This window comes from Onychostoma macrolepis, chromosome 05 (genome assembly GCF_012432095.1).
Source record: "Onychostoma macrolepis isolate SWU-2019 chromosome 05, ASM1243209v1, whole genome shotgun sequence".
NCBI classification, from domain to species: Eukaryota; Metazoa; Chordata; class Actinopteri; order Cypriniformes; family Cyprinidae; genus Onychostoma; species Onychostoma macrolepis.
The window spans coordinates 45110231-45123007 of record NC_081159.1 but is presented as its reverse complement, the minus strand read 5'-3'; the positions used below and the strand labels follow the sequence as shown (position 1 = coordinate 45123007).

Below are 12777 nucleotides of genomic sequence, written 5' to 3'. Positions count from 1 at the left end.
CGCTGTTTATTTGTATCTGCTTCTGATCCTCCTTATCTGTGTGGCTTAAGACCGATTCTGAAAATCCATTAATTCCTTGATGAAAACCACATATAGACGGACGTGTATGATTACAAAGGATTTGTTGAGAATGAATGGAGCATGTACAATAGCGTCGCCTTTTATAAAAACTGAGACATTGAAGGACTGTTTCAGTGATAAGACGCAGTCTAGTGTTTCTGCTGCTCACATATAGGTTATGAAATTAAGATACAGCTTGATTTTTAGCATCATAACCTATATAAAACATGTTCACACGACGTAAAAATTGAACTGACCAAGCAAATATCAGACCATTTGTGCTTGTGTTTAATTATTATTAACCCTCTGGGTCACACTTCGATCAAAAGTGACCAGACACCTGAAATGTAACTTTTTTTTATTTTCAGTCAAATCAATGTAATATATTTTTGTTCAATAATATTTTGAATTACATGGTATAATTTGATGGTATAAATTAATATTTATGCAATAATTATGATCAATTTTGTCCCATTGAAAATAATACCAGAAAATTATAATATTGTTCTATTAGTTTTCAATTATGGCAGTAGGCTCTTTCATGTTAAAATAGATACAATGCCTTTAAAATCCACTTTTTGAAGGCAGATTAGTGCCATCTGGTGGAAGTAAAAAACTTCTGCAATTCCATGGTTTAGCCATCTGTGTAAAGGGCTTATAAAGGGATTTATATTTAGACATTCTCGAAGACAGCTTTTTGTAAAAGTTTAGATTTAGATTTATTTATTTTTTAATGTTGGTTTGAAATGTCAGTTTTTGCAAAAACTGACATATCAAACCAACATTAAAAAATAAATAAATCTAAATCTAAATCTAAATCATACAAGATGCAGAAAAAAAGTGATTTGTAGATTGTACACACAAAAAATTCTCTGGTATTTTTGTATTATTGCATATTTATATTTCACATTCACTTTCAATGGTGGTCATTTTTGACCGCAACAACACAAGTGTGACTTTTTTATTTATTTATTGTTTATTTTTTTACGACCATTTAGCTTTTTCAAATCAAGTCCACATTTGTGTGTGTGTGTGTGTGTGTGTGTGTGTGTGGTCACATAGCAACTGCCATAAAAGTAATCGAGTTTCGTACCGTTCTGATGAAGAAGCGATTTTTTTTTTCTGGTCTAAAATGATCAAACAACACCAGAGGATTAAACAGTGCTTTTCCAAAATTCAGCCCAAAACTAAACATCATGATTCCTAAAACACTTGTAAACTTGGTTGCTGGGTAAATATTATATCCATAAAAATCTAAGCCCTCATTTAATAAATTTCTGTGTGAGTTTGTAAAAATATTTCAGAGCTTTAAATATTTAACTTAATTTATAATTGTTTATATAATATGTATTTTTTTTTTCATTTTCACATAGCAATTTAAAAAAAAATATATATATATAATTTATTTAATGAATTTGTGGTGTATATTTTAGTACAACTGAGATATAGTTTTTATAAAAATTTTGAGCTATTATATTTATATCTTTCATTTTAATTGTAATTAGTTTTAGTATTTTTTGTTTGTTTGTCTGTTTTTCATTTGTCCATATAGCATTTATTAACTATTATTTCAGTTTTAGTTTCAGTATAATTTTTATTTCAGTTTTAGTAGTTATTTTAGTTAAAATAAAAGAGTTTCCTTGGCAACTAGCTGAAATTAAAAAAAAAGAAAAGCTTTTGCATTTTATTTTATTTCAATGAATGTAACATTTTTTGATGTTCAGTCTTAGTATCACTTAAATACTATTGTAGTTTTATTAATATTGTGAATCAGTTTTTGAATTGAATATTTTTATGTTTTTCTATGTCAAAATATTTATTAATGAATTTATTTAATGAATTTATATTTTAGTAACTTCATTAATTAATTTAATATACATATATTTGTTTTATGTTCGTTCTGGTCATTGTCTTACGTTGCTAGACGTTCCCTGTCTTGTGTTTAAGTAAATGAATAAGTAAGAAAGGGAAAGCAAACACACGATCAGTATGAAAGCGTGGATCTGGAGGGTTAAACAGGTGTGATATGAAGTAAATCTCATGCAAATGCACAAGCCAAAGCCGATCCTCTCGGAGACCTTCATGCTCTCCGTCGACATCCAGCAGAATCAAAGCACATAATGCCGTGCATTTATCTTTCAGCACAACAATGAGGCTTTCTGCCTCTCTGTACATCTCATTTGATACAGTGAAATCTGATTTCTTGTCAGCTAAAGCCAGATTACCTCAATCTCCAGCGCTCACTAACACCTTCACAAAACTGCCCAGATTAGCCGGGATTTTTCAGCCACTTTATACATTTTTTCCCCGGCTGTATAGAGGGATTATGTTTTGTCTCCTTGCTTTTAATCTATTTGGTAAATGGGGGTTTGACACAGACAGGAGAGCGATCCGGCTCTATATGAACGCGTTCTGCTCTGAACCCGACAGCATTCTGGCTCAGAACCAGCTACAAATGCCATGGACAAGAAGAGCTCTGCCTTCACTATCGACCGCATTCTGAGCGCAGAAAACAACAAGATCCTGGGCTTGGAGAAGCCCTCGGCCCCGGGAGCCTGCGAGGAGAAGCCGGCCCCCGACTCCGCAGCGAATCGTGAATCGATGAATCAGATGGACCTCAGATCGAGCTGCTGCTTCTGTTCACACTGCGGAGAGGTTCTGCACACGGCGGCCAGTAAGAGCGCTTTAATCACATCCCATTCAGTGAAAGACTTCTGCCTGATCTTAGAGAAAAAACACAAAAGATCTCGAAAACGACTGTCACTTTTTTGCTCTGTTTTCAAATGTGATGCTCTTCAGTGAGATGCAGCAAAGATAATACTATAAAAACAGCATGAGTTTTTACATTACAAAATTTTTATATTTTTATTTAATGAATTTGTGGTTTATTTTAGTATATCATTGAGGTATATATAACATTTTACTATTAACTAATAACAACTATTATTTTATATTTCCCAATTTCATTTTAGTTAAAGTTTTAGTATTTTTGTTGTGCATTTTGTCATTTATATTAGTATTTTATAAGTATTTTAAGTCTAGCTTTTATTCATTTTAGTTTTTTTAGCACATCAAGTTAAACAATGAAAATCGGAAATGTTTCCTTGACAACTAGCTAAAATAGAATTTTCAAAAATTTCAGTTGATGTTTATTTTATTTCAAGTAACTAAAATGTTTTTTTTTTTTTTATGTTCAATGTTATTTTAGTATCGTTGAGGTATTTATCATTGAGTTTTCATTAACATTTTGAATCAGTTTCTATTTTTCTATTTTCAGTTTTCATTTTAGTCATTTTGTTGTGTAAGTTTGTAATTTATAGAAGATTTTATTTGGTCTATATATGTCTTCATATATTTTAATTGATTTTAATTTTATTTTTCGCACGTCGAAATGTTTTGGCTGAAAGAATTTTTTAAAGCATTACATTTTTATATTGTACTTTGTTTCAGGTAACAAACATTTTAGATGTTTTTTTCATTTTTTTTTTTCATTTTAGTTAATTATAATAACACCTGTTTTAGTAGTAAATTTGCTTAATTTGAATTAAAATAATATTATACTGGTTTGATTTTTGGGTGGAACATGACCAGACTTCTCTGTATTTAATCTCACGGCTAGGCTGATGCTGATCTTTGTGGTTTTTGTTGCTGCCAGCCTGTCATGTAGTTTGGGGTAAGCGGATGTTTGCAGAGACGTGCTCGGCCGCAGAAGCTCACGGCAGGGAAAGCTTCAGTCATGTTCAGAGGAGGGTTCGGCGTCACCGCACCATCTTCACAGAAGAGCAGCTGGACGCTCTGGAGGATCTGTTCAGACAGAACCAGTATCCAGACATCAACACCCGCGAGCAGCTGGCCCAGAGAACACACCTGCGCGAGGAGAGAGTCGAGGTGATCCACCACTCACCTGTGTCTGCATCTCAATAATCATGTCATATCTCACCCAAAAACATGCATTTTATTCCAATCTAAAAATAAACGTTTGTTATTTTAAATTGATAGTTCAGTGGAGAACCTTTAACAATCTTGTTCCTTATTCTGGAATAAAAAAAAAAAAAATTTTATCTCAAAATTTTGAATTTTTCATGCAATTCAGAAAAGTCATAATTGCAAAATGTTAAATTAAAGTTGTGAGATATAAAGTCATAATTGTAACATAAAACATCAGAATTGTGAGATGTAAAGTCAGAATTGCAAGTCAAGTCATCTTTATCTATAATAGCAACATAAAATATCAGAATTGTCAAGGTCAGAACTGCGAAATATAAAGGATTGCGAGACGTAGTCAAAATTGTGAAGACAGAATTGTGGGATGTAAAGTGAGAATTGCATGAAGTCAGAATTGTGAGACTTAAAGTCAGAATTGCTAGATGTAAAGTAGAGCCCTGCGCGGGACTGTTTTCTTAAACCTGCATCCGCCTGCTCCCGCTGAATTTCTGACCAGGACCGCCCGCGCCCGCAATGTTTGTGTCCACTCCCGCCCGCTGCCGCGGACTTTCTCTCAGAGCTTGTGAAAAATGTACACAAATACTCAAACTAAATAAGTTAACATCCAGAATAGCAGGCTTTAAACATGATTGCGTTTAAATAAGATGAAGTAATGCTAAACCAAAGCACCACACGTGACAAAAACATTGGGTATTTTTTATTACCGTTATAAAATATTAACCGTTAAAACAAAACTAGCGGCTTACGAAAGTTTAATTCTTTCCCATTTTTCCCTGTGACAATTGAGAATTGTTTCCAGATGTCTGACTTGCCTTGCTTTGCTTTTGTCATGCAAACAGCCGCTTTAATTTCCTTCTCAACTTCATGTGTTGACTCCATTTCTATTGAATTTCTATTTCTGACATAAAGTCAGAATTGCGACATAAAATGTCAGAATTGTGAAATGTAAACCCAGAATTGTGATATAAAATGTTAGAATTGCAAAGTCAGAAATGTGAAGTGAGAATTGTGAAATATAAAGTCAGAATTCTCAGTGTATATCTTGCAATTCTTTTTTTTTTTTTTTTATGAGTTTTTTTTTTTTCTGGCTTCCATGATGTGCTGTTATTTATTTATATTTAAAGATACTCTTTTCCATACAACAACAGCTGCAAACCATGACTTTAATGCTGAAAGTCAAAATAAATAGCGACTTTGTTTGTTGTAGGTGTGGTTTAAAAACCGAAGGGCAAAATGGCGACGACAGAAGCGGCTTCCGTTCAGTCTACGAGGACCAGACGACTGGAATACAGTCCTTCATAGCGAATGACATGTACAATATGATATCAGGATCATATCTGTCTGCTGCGTGGAGATATTAAACCCCCATAAACACTAGAAGAGCTCATTCCTCTGCTGAAAACAGATCACAGATGAGAAGTGTTGAGTGTCACTAGCTCTAGCATTTATCAACTGACATCATTTGTTTCATATTTTACTAATATTTTTAATATTTGTATTTTACAATATCATTTTCTATATTAATTTTCACACAAGCGATTTTGTCAATATTTGTGAATTTTCAGTGCAACATGCATTAGAAAGCTACAGTTATTCTAACAATAAAAATGAAAAAAAAAAAATTGCTTCTATTGTCCTCATTTGTAAGTCGCTTTGGGCAAAAGCGTCTTCTAAATGACTAATGACTACATAAACTGGATCCACTGAGGCACGTGGCACAGGAGGAGATCAGGGACACTGAGGCAGAGGAAGGCTACATTTTATGACACAATAACAGTAATATTTTTTTTTAAATTATGCGAATATGGTGATTAAAATACAATGCTGCGTGAACTCAACCAATCAGCATGTTCAGCGCCCAAATCCCGTCCCTTTGAAAAAGTACTACCTCGTGAGCAGGGACTTTCTGAGGGGCAAATTTTTACTCTGAACTTTATTTAGATCCTGGTTCCTGCAGTGGAAACACACCGAGTACCGGCCCAAAGTCCCTAGTTCCTGGGGAAAGTTCTCGCAGTGGAAACGGGGGTTTAGTCTTACACCGTGTCCTAACTACACGCGACGTGTGATAAAAGGTATCTTTTCCATATTAATTGGAGATCTTGTCCTAACTAGCCACGACAATTCTATTTTAGAAATTCTTTCTATTTCTCTGCGATGCCGCCGCTGGAACAGCAACACCAAGTATGGCAATGATAATCTCAGGTACTGTTTATGTGCTTTATTTACTGTTAAAAGCGTCTAATGCATGGGTCACCAAACTTGATCCTGGAGGGCGGGTGTCTCAACACACCTGCCTGGAAATTTGAAGTATACCTAGTATGAGCTTGATTAGCTGGTTCAGGTGTGTTTAATTAGGGTTGGAGCTAAACTCTGCAGGATACCGGCTCTCCAGGACCGTGTCTGGTGACCCCTGGTTTGAAGGGTTCTGGCAGTCTGGGTCAATTTTTTCTCTGATTAATATAGCAAACACACACTGCCTTCTATGAGGAGGTGGTGTACACCAAAGTGCGAGTCATTAAATGATCATTCACAGGGTTTCTGCGGGTCTAAAAAAGTCTTAAATTTAGTTTTATCATATTTAAGGCCTTAAAAAGTCTTAAATTGTACAAGAAAGTCTTAATTATGATTTCAAGAGGTCTTAAAGGGATCCAAGGGTATTAAGACATGTATAGCTTTATATAACGTAAATTATGTCTCTTATTTAAATATATAGTAGAAACCCCATGAATGATGTATGTTATTTCAAAAAATCAACATCGTTTTTGGACTATGGGGGGCGGCATTATTTTAAGTGCACAGTACATTCTGCGTCGATGACGTCAAATGGTTGCACTCGGTGAGCTACTGGCGCTTATTTCTATAGTCTTATGGCTTTTTACTGCAACTCAGAATACACAACTCAGAAAATAAAATACTGATACGATATCACATTGTGTGACTTTTGGTTGTAATTTTCAGTCGAAGGGCAACAAGAGAAGCAATGTAAGACTTCACAAGAAGAGGAGAAAAGAATGGGAAGATGCCTGTGGATGAATAAAACTTCCTAAAGACCCACTTCTTTTTTCACTCCACTTTAGCCCTGTTGCCTTTGAGTCTTTTAGTAGACCACAGCTACTGAAAGAACTTACAAACGGCTGAGAAACGCTATGTCATCCTGTAAACATGCCGACGCTAATCATGACGTGCAGCCGCTAGAGGAGTTTCTCAGCGCGGATTTTCCTCGTAATCTGGGGCGTTTAGACTCCATGTGGGGAAAAAGAATCGATGGTACAACATTTGGTTTAAGCCTATGCTTATCCATCTCCACCTGTAAGCTCTTTCAGTAGCTGTGGTCATCATAACAGTATTTTATTTTCCGAGTTGTGTTGTGGTAAAAATAGCAACAGGTAGGGGCAGTAGCTCACAGAGTGCAACCATTTTACGTCATCAGAATAATGGTGCCCCTCCATAGTCCAAAATATGTATAAAATTATGTGATTTTTGAGCTTTTGTCATTCAGCAACCGCTACTCTGGTGTGTCTGTCGACCTGTGTGGTGAATAATCTTATTTAGTGTTGTTTGTCACTGCGTATGCTTGATCTCTGAGGGCTCTCTTTGAGGAGGGAGACTTCACTAGCATTCCTCGTGGTACCGGCCCCGCTTTCGCCGAGGCGGAGCAGTGGCTGCACTCGTGGGAATCGCAGATGGATCAAGGTGGAAGGTATGAAGACGGGCGAGCCCCTATCTTCTTCCTTTCCCATCAGATCCAGCACCCGCTCTCTGGGATCGGAAGCCCCGCGGGTTCTTCCCCCCCAGAGAGAGGGCTCGAGTGAGATCGCGGGGATCGCACATAGATCTGGTGGACGGGTTGGAGACGGGTTCACCCTATCTCCACCTGCATTCCCCAGATCTAGTGCTCTCGCTTGGGGCTGGAAGCCCGCGGTGCAGTTCTTCCCCCTTTGAGTGAGGGCTCGCTGTTGCAGTGCGCGTTGCTGAGGCATTATGTCATTCTTGTTCATTTCATGAATCCTTTTTATATCAGACCGTGTTTACTTGTCTGGTTGTTTTTCTGCTTTTAATTTTGAGGAATTAAATGATCAATTTCATCTAACTAGGAGAAGTTAGATGTATATATGTGTGTATAGTAGCCTCTTGGGATTTTCTCGAGTGAGAGCACGATGTTTTACATCTCTTCCTCTGAGGAGGTTGATGTGGTCACCAGGGGCTGCTGGGCGGAGCAGCCCTAACCGTGTTCCAGGACACCGAGCTAGCCGCTCTGGTTACACCAGAGGCCAGTCTCAAGAGACTGGTTCCCTTAGTAGACTATTTGGCAGCGTGGAAACCACTGCCAAATATGTCTCCATGGGTCCTGCATACTGTAGAGAGAGGCTACAGAATCCAGTTTGGTTCACTTCCGCCTCAATTCAACGGGGTGAATCCCACTCTGGTGGGCCCCGAGCAGGCTCTGGTAATGGAACGAGAAGTAGAGTACTTTCTTGAGGAAGGAGGCCATCAAGGTGGTGCCTCCTCATGAAAGAGAGTCCGGGTTCTACAGCCGGTACTTCATAGTTCCCAAGAAGGATGGAGGGTTGCTTCCCATTTTAGATCTGCATCAGTTGAACCGCTCAGTCAGCAGACTGAAGTTCAAGATGCTCAAACAGGTCGTGTCTCAGATCAGGTCTGAGGACGGGTTTGTCACGATCGATCTAAAAGACGCATACTTTCATATCTCCATCCTTCCCACTCACAGGCAGTTCCCGAGGTTTGCTTTCGGGGGCAAAGCTTACCAATATCGGGTTCTTCCCTTCGGCCTAGCACTTTCACCCCGCACTTTTACAAAGTGTGTGGATACCGCGATAGCTCCGTTGCGGCTACAAGGCATCCGCATACTCAATTACATCAACGATTGGTTGATTCTCGCTCAGTCAGAGCAGATGGTGGCTCAACATCGAGATGTTGTTCTCACTCACATGAAAGTGTTAGGGTTAAGACTGAACGCCAAGAAGAGTGTGCTTTCTCCATTACAAAGGACCACTTATCTTGGTGTGGTGTGGGATTTGACCACGATGCAAGCATGTATGTCCCCTGCTCGGATCGAGTCGATCTTCACGGCGGGTGAGGAGAGTGAAAGAAGGCCAGTCACTCACTGTCAAGCAGTTTCAGAGACTGCTGGGTCTGATGGCAGCTGCGTCCAACGTGATACCTATTGGCCTGATGTACATGAGACCCCTACAGTGGTGGCTCAAAACCAAGGGGTTCTCCCCAAGGGGAAACCCGCTTAGCATTATCAAGGTCACGCAGCGGTGCCTATGTGCCTACGTGCCTTAAACATGTGGAGACAACCTTGGTTCTTGTCTCAGGGCCCGGTGCTGGGAGCTCCGTGTCGTGAAGTGTCTTCCCGCAGCCCAAAGAACGGCACGCAGACTTGGAGTTTTTATACCAAAAGAATAGATTTTATTCAACCGGAATAAAACCGAAGCTCTCTCTGCAGAAAGGCTTTCCGACTGTCCTTTGTCTCTGGTATATATGCAAGACGTTTAAGGCGGATCCTAAACGTTAAGTCATATGCATACATTTCACTTGTGTATGTAATTCTATCTGTCCCAGAGGAGAAGAGACCCTCTAGACTTTGTTATGGTAAGGGGGAGAAAGCCCACTCCTCATTTCTTCCAGATGTGCCTGCCACGTATACATTTTACACAGAAAGGCCTTAGATTATAATGGTAGACTCAATAGATACATTTTTGGCAAAATTCACCTTGATTACGTCTAAGTAATTCTGATTAATATCAATAAAAATCCTCTACATTCCTCCCTTTGAGACTTTATTAAGTCTCACAATTTGTTTATGTCTACCCAGAGTGCTACTTCATAATTCAGTCCTTTCAGCTAACACTATCTAGTGACTAAATAAGTCACACAGGTTTACCCTCAACCACTGAATGATGCGGCAGCACTCTGGAGGAGAAGCAGAACCAAACGTCTCTCTCCACCCTTGACTAAGAGAGAGTAACATATTCTGTCTCCTTTCTTTCTTTATAGTAAAATACAGTGTTACAAGCATGAGCGTGCAATTGGTTCAGCGCTTGCCTGGGGTTGTTACAGTTATGTATATCAAAAACATAAAAACATATTCAAAATATAATACATTGAATATTTCAAGAAACAATAGTTCAGATCTCCTTCTGGCGCAGTATTACTTGGTATAAAAGTACAGCATTCATCCCCAAACACAACACAGACTCCTCCCTTTTCAGCTAACAAATAGTCCAAAGCTATTCTGTTTTGCCATGTCATTCGGCTCGTTGCATCCAATTGCTCTCCTAAAAGTGATAAGGCGTCATCAGTGTAATTAATAAATCTTTGCTGGTTGTAATATATATAATTGATCCATTCTGTATTTTTATTTTGCGCAATCCAAATGAATATTGATTCAAATCCTGATTTAACTTCGTCTCTTGCTTTAAAATTCATAAGGTATACCTCTGGGTTGACCAATGGCATCTATATAAACTGCAGGGTCTTTTTCATAGGCTCTTCTCGATCTAGATTTCTCTTCTTTTGTTTCTCCTTCTTCTAAAGAGATGTGACTCATTTTATGTGTCAACATAACCCTAGTGCATAATCCGGACCATTTTTCTGGTAACGTTGTCAAAAGGCCATATTCTAATCCACACATCCACCATGTCTGCTAATGGAATATCAATGTCATCAAATATAGGTGGTGGGCCTTCTTTTATCACTAAATAGTCAACTGTACATCGCGGTATTTGCCATATTTTGCTACACTTTCCTTTAAATCTTCCTACGTCAACATTTCCCTTTTTCTCATAACATTCAAATTCCTGATCTGCCATTAATTGTATTCTTCCTTGCGGCTTTTGTATTTTTGTTACTTGTATAATAGGCCATTTACGGGTACGTTCACACTGCAATTCAGTAGCTTCTCTGTAGATCGTTGTAGATTGGAGAAACTGGCCCCAATATGGGCAAAATGCCATTTTTTGTGTACAGTTTCTAAAGACATTTATCGCTTTGCCTCGTTCTACAAAACATTTACTTCCCATTTTTAATACATCTAACCTCATTGCATTAGACAGTCCTGGACATGTCTTAAACCATTCATCATGAAATATTTTGCAACTAGAACTGTGTATAGGTATAGGTACAACATATAAAATTGGTTTTGCTTCAAGACAAACTATGCAGTTTTCCCATTCCTTTTTTCTGCCGTGTAAATTACCCATTTGTACCAACTATTATCTTCTGCCTTTTCCCATAATATATCTGAATTGCCTTTAAGAGTGATGTTATAATTGTCATCTACGATGCGTCTATTTTGTCTAGATATTTTTCCCTCCTCAACTGGTGCTTGTTTATTTTGGATTAAGTTAAAGCCACTGCTAGATTCATTTGAGGGTTGAAAAGTCAATTCTTGGGAAGTCTGGTTGCCGTTGTCTTCAGCTTGAGCTTGTAGAATTACAATATGCATTAGGCATGTGATGATCATCAGATATCTTTCCACTTTTCTGCTTCCTCTCACAAAAGAATGTGAGCTCCTTGCTTATCTCTTTTTGATTTGTCATCAGTTTGTACTTCATCTTGTGTCACTCGTCTCTCCTCGTCACTTTCTCCTGAGTTGTCTGCTTGTCTGTTTCCTTGTCTTTCCACTTCCTCTTTTCCATTTGTTGGCTCCCAAGTATTCTGATCATCTCGTTAGCTGTCCCATCACTCATTCCATCTTCACCAAGGTGACTCTTTGCGAATCGTTGCAATGGTCTTTCCCTTGTTGGCAAGGGAGGGTCGTTACTAGCACGCCCTTCATCCTTCACTTCATGCTGTGTGGGGTTGTTGAAGCTGGTTGCCGTATTTTAAGGTGAGAGATGTGGACCCAGGTGTCACTTTGCAACTATTTTGCTGATCAATGCAAGATTCTTCCTTGAGGCCATAACTGCACACTCCCTGGTTCTTAATGGTGGAGCAAACCATTCCTGGGCCTTGATATAACTGCTGTCACCTGTAAATGGAAACTTTCAGAGGTTTTGTTAGTGATATCAAGCATGCTCATTTGCTCATCCGGATAGTTATCATTCTTGGTGTGACCTGTGGAAGTCTCATGTGGGTTGAGGGCTGTCCTGGCCCCATTTTTGAGCTCTCACAACTCCATTGCTGTTAATAAAATGAGTATACTATTTTCTATAATATAATAAAGAATTTAGTTTTACTCAGTTATCTGCATCCTTACAATTTTTTCAATTCATTTCAAATTTATTCTTAACAATTTACTAATTCAGTTATCTCTTTGTTTTATAAACTGAGTTCCACTATATCACTAGATAATTTCCTAGGCCTACCTTGCTCAGTAGCGTTGGCCTTTTGACCTGGAAAACACTCAACCCACTTTATGTTAACAGTCAGAAAGGCAATATTTTATCCTTTTGAGACAGAATCAGCTCCATCATGTTATGCTGAAAATAAAGTTAGATGTGGGGTGGACAGAGCAAGCTTGCTTGCTTTGCCTTCCCATGTAATGCGCTGCGCAATTGTGGCACTGTTTTTCTTTCTGCCACAACAATAACCTAGGTACTGACCAGGAAACTTAACTGAATTCATCCATGGTCTTTATTTTACTGGGCGTTATTTGCCCTGTGGGCCCACATAATTTATTAAAATCTGCATACAGCTGTTTGGCAAAATAATTGATTTGCCTCAGTGTCTCGTAAGACACCTTCTTTCACTCCATACAACATCATCATTCATACTTTTTCACACCCTTTCACACCCCCCTTTTTG

The 12777-nt window shown here is 38.3% G+C and overlaps 1 protein-coding gene across 1 annotated transcript; it reads left to right on the top strand.

The window, feature by feature from the left end:
* Positions 1 to 3684: 3684 nt before the first annotated feature.
* Positions 3685 to 5314, top strand: LOC131540133 (homeobox protein goosecoid). The gene is made up of 2 exons (XM_058774610.1): positions 3685 to 3948; positions 5213 to 5314. The coding sequence occupies exons 1-2, from the start codon at positions 3742 to 3744 to the stop codon at positions 5312 to 5314; spliced, it is 309 nt and encodes a 102-aa protein (XP_058630593.1). The 5' UTR covers positions 3685 to 3741.
* The last annotated feature ends 7463 nt before the right edge of the window (positions 5315 to 12777 follow it).

Excerpts from the sequence above, each read along its gene's own strand:
- LOC131540133 (XM_058774610.1), top strand. The coding sequence starts at position 3,742 with ATGTTTGCAGAGACGTGCTCGGCCGCAGAAGCTCACGGCAGGGAAAGC. Across the intron at positions 3,949-5,212 it reads TGCGCGAGGAGAGAGTCGAG|GTGTGGTTTAAAAACCGAAG; the intron begins GTGATCCACCAC and ends TGTTTGTTGTAG.